Here is a 2,596-nt window from a genome sequence, read left to right as displayed (position 1 = left end):
AAACCAATATATTCGATATACATCGATGTAATCGTATATAATTTGATGTATCTACACACTGTTTAAACTTTAATTGTAATTTATTCAATGATCTGATCGTTATTATTATGATTATATTATTATAATATATGTTTGAATAATACATTTATTTAAATCAAACCGCAAAATTGGGTTTACGTTAAGAAATATACCAACGTTATTAAGGACCAAACAATAATGCAATATTTATTGAATCAAAAACAAAATTGTGCACTTGTGCGTTGGAACGAAGACCGACCTACATTTCGTGAACGCCAATTTTAAAGTGTACAAACCGAATTTGCGTACAAACCGCATATCCACGGGTTTTAAAAGAAATAAACTTAACAGAGGACAATTGAAAAGACGAAACGAAAAAACAAAAAAAGCAATAATAACGACTGACGCTGGCGAAAAACGGCGTAAATTTTAAAACCAACCGACCGCCGCCGCCGCCGCCGCGGTGAAGGCACGCGATTGGACGCGCCAAGGAATCGACGGGAACGGGTCTGGCGGACTGTAGAAACGGAGCGGTGTTAAATTTTTTATGCCACGGTTTCACTTAGCCGTCGTTTTCCGTTCCACGGGTGGCTTGCAGACAGCTGTTCTCGTAGTCAGAACGAGAAAATTTTAAGAATATAAAACTACCAAATATTAAACATCAGAGAAAGAAAAACTTTGTTAGTGTTTTATATTTATTGGCTTCAATAGCAATATTCTGGGTCATTTATAAACAAAAATATTTCTACTTATTATTCGCTATAGTAAAATTATAAAATAATGCATTGTTGTATTATTATTAAAACGCAGTGGCTATTTTCACGTCCGACGTGAAACCACGTATTTTCACGTCCTGTCCCCTGATTGGACGTAATATTAATGCTGATAGTACAACTGATATCAACTACCATAATTGATAAGCGCCACAATTATTTATTTCACATATTTCTTGAATAAATCACGTTGTAAAAAATAAAAATAAATAAAAATTATTTGGCTGCTGATTTACAAATATTACAGAACCAAAGTTTTGATTTTACATTTTCATTGACTCTTGCACATGTAAAATGTGACCATTCCAAACACCGATTACAGCAGATGGATTTTGAAGAAGAATCTTCTGAACACACAGGACATAACCAAGATGGATGTTGCTTTTTAAAGTTGATGATTTGTTGGACAGCAGTCCATCCATCTGCTGTAAAAAATCGTTTAATTTCTCCTAAAGCTATAGTGTCATCAATGATAGCATTCGACACTCTTTCAGGTATACGTTCTACGTCATTTTTGCCGATCATTTTTTTATTATCCATTGCAAGCATTGTCAATTCTTCGTCTACCACCCATTTCAACATTTGACATTGTTTCAGTTTCAATGGTAGTTTGTGAAATGAAACCAACCCAACAGAAACAATCTTTCTTTTTTTTGGAATACCAATTGCTGTTTTATCGTTACCTAGGTAAATAAAAGTAATAATAAATATAAGTGTAACTATATCATTAAACATTTAGAATTACCTTTGGGACGGCCCCTTTTGGGAATTCTAGGTGGTAGTATTGGTAAATCATTGAGTAGCTGTAGTTCTTCAGGCTCATTTATTATCAAATCTTCAGGCTCATTTATTATCAAATCTTCAGTCTCGTTTAGTGATTCTTGAGATGCCAAACCATCAAGGTTAACTTCTTGATTTGTCTCCCAAGCATTGGCAATCAAGTTTAACAACTTTAAGCGTTTTTGAAACTCTGTACCAGAAGCTTCAGAAGCCAAAGAAGCCAATCTTTTCGCTTGTGTATATGCGTATTGAAATTTTTCATGCTGATTATAAATACGTTTTTTTTTGGTGCTTACAGTAACGACATTAACACAGTTTTGCTCCGTGATGTTGGGTACAGTCATGTTGGGTACAGTCATTGAAGGAATTACCCTACATACATTCTGATAATACTTTCTAGTCCACCTATCTGCGCATAACTCTGGACAGTATAATGATAGGTCATAAATCTTCCTCAATTTGAATATGTGGTGGCAAGGAAGACACATACTAGTTACAAACGAGCACTCGCATGTTGTTGTAGTTACGTTTAAAGTACCTTCTCTAGAATTAATAACGCCTGTTAAACTAATGTGTGATATGACTTTAACTTGATCTATGCTGTTTAATTTTGGTTGTACTAATCCAAATGCATATGGTGTCAGATACCAAAACAATTCTTTTATCTCTGAAGTTAATCCACTTACAAAACTTGGAGTTTTGGAAAAACATTCTGTGGCAATGTGGTCTCGTTCGGTCCTTAGGGTTACCATTAACATATCTAAGCCTATAAATTCATATATAATTAAAATTAAAATTGAACACCATACTTTGAACTTTGATATACCTTGAAATAATTGATCTAATCTTGAAAATTTAGTTACTACTTGGGTAATTTTTTGGTTAATACTTTCTAATCGATTATTTGTTCGATTTCCTAAAACAATAAAATAACAAGTACATAACTGATACCAAACTTGATAGTATTAACATATAGAAAAAATATACCAAGAGTCATAAATTTGGATTGGAAATATATAACCCAT

General features: G+C 33.3%; 1 protein-coding gene across 1 annotated transcript; it reads right to left on the bottom strand.

Annotated features, from left to right (window-relative positions):
* Window positions 1–472: 472 nt before the first annotated feature.
* On the bottom strand, window positions 473–2,403 carry LOC107883026. The gene is made up of 2 exons (XM_029492821.1): window positions 1,537–2,403; window positions 473–1,474 (listed from the first exon to the last, which is right to left on the bottom strand). Exons 1-2 carry the CDS (start codon window positions 2,327–2,329, stop codon window positions 1,008–1,010), a joined length of 1,260 nt encoding a protein of 419 aa, XP_029348681.1. The 5' UTR covers window positions 2,330–2,403; the 3' UTR covers window positions 473–1,007.
* Window positions 2,404–2,596: the final 193 nt, after the last annotated feature.

Source organism: Acyrthosiphon pisum, chromosome X (assembly GCF_005508785.2).
Source record: "Acyrthosiphon pisum isolate AL4f chromosome X, pea_aphid_22Mar2018_4r6ur, whole genome shotgun sequence".
Classification (NCBI taxonomy): Eukaryota; Metazoa; Arthropoda; class Insecta; order Hemiptera; family Aphididae; genus Acyrthosiphon; species Acyrthosiphon pisum.
This window is presented reverse-complemented; position numbering and strand designations above follow the sequence as displayed.

Coding starts and splice junctions, on each gene's coding strand:
- LOC107883026 (XM_029492821.1), bottom strand. CDS start 2,329: ATGTTAATGGTAACCCTAAGGACCGAACGAGACCACATTGCCACAGAA. Junction 1,475..1,536: donor CAAAAGGGGCCGTCCCAAAG/GTAATTCTAAAT, acceptor TTATTTACCTAG/GTAACGATAAAACAGCAATT.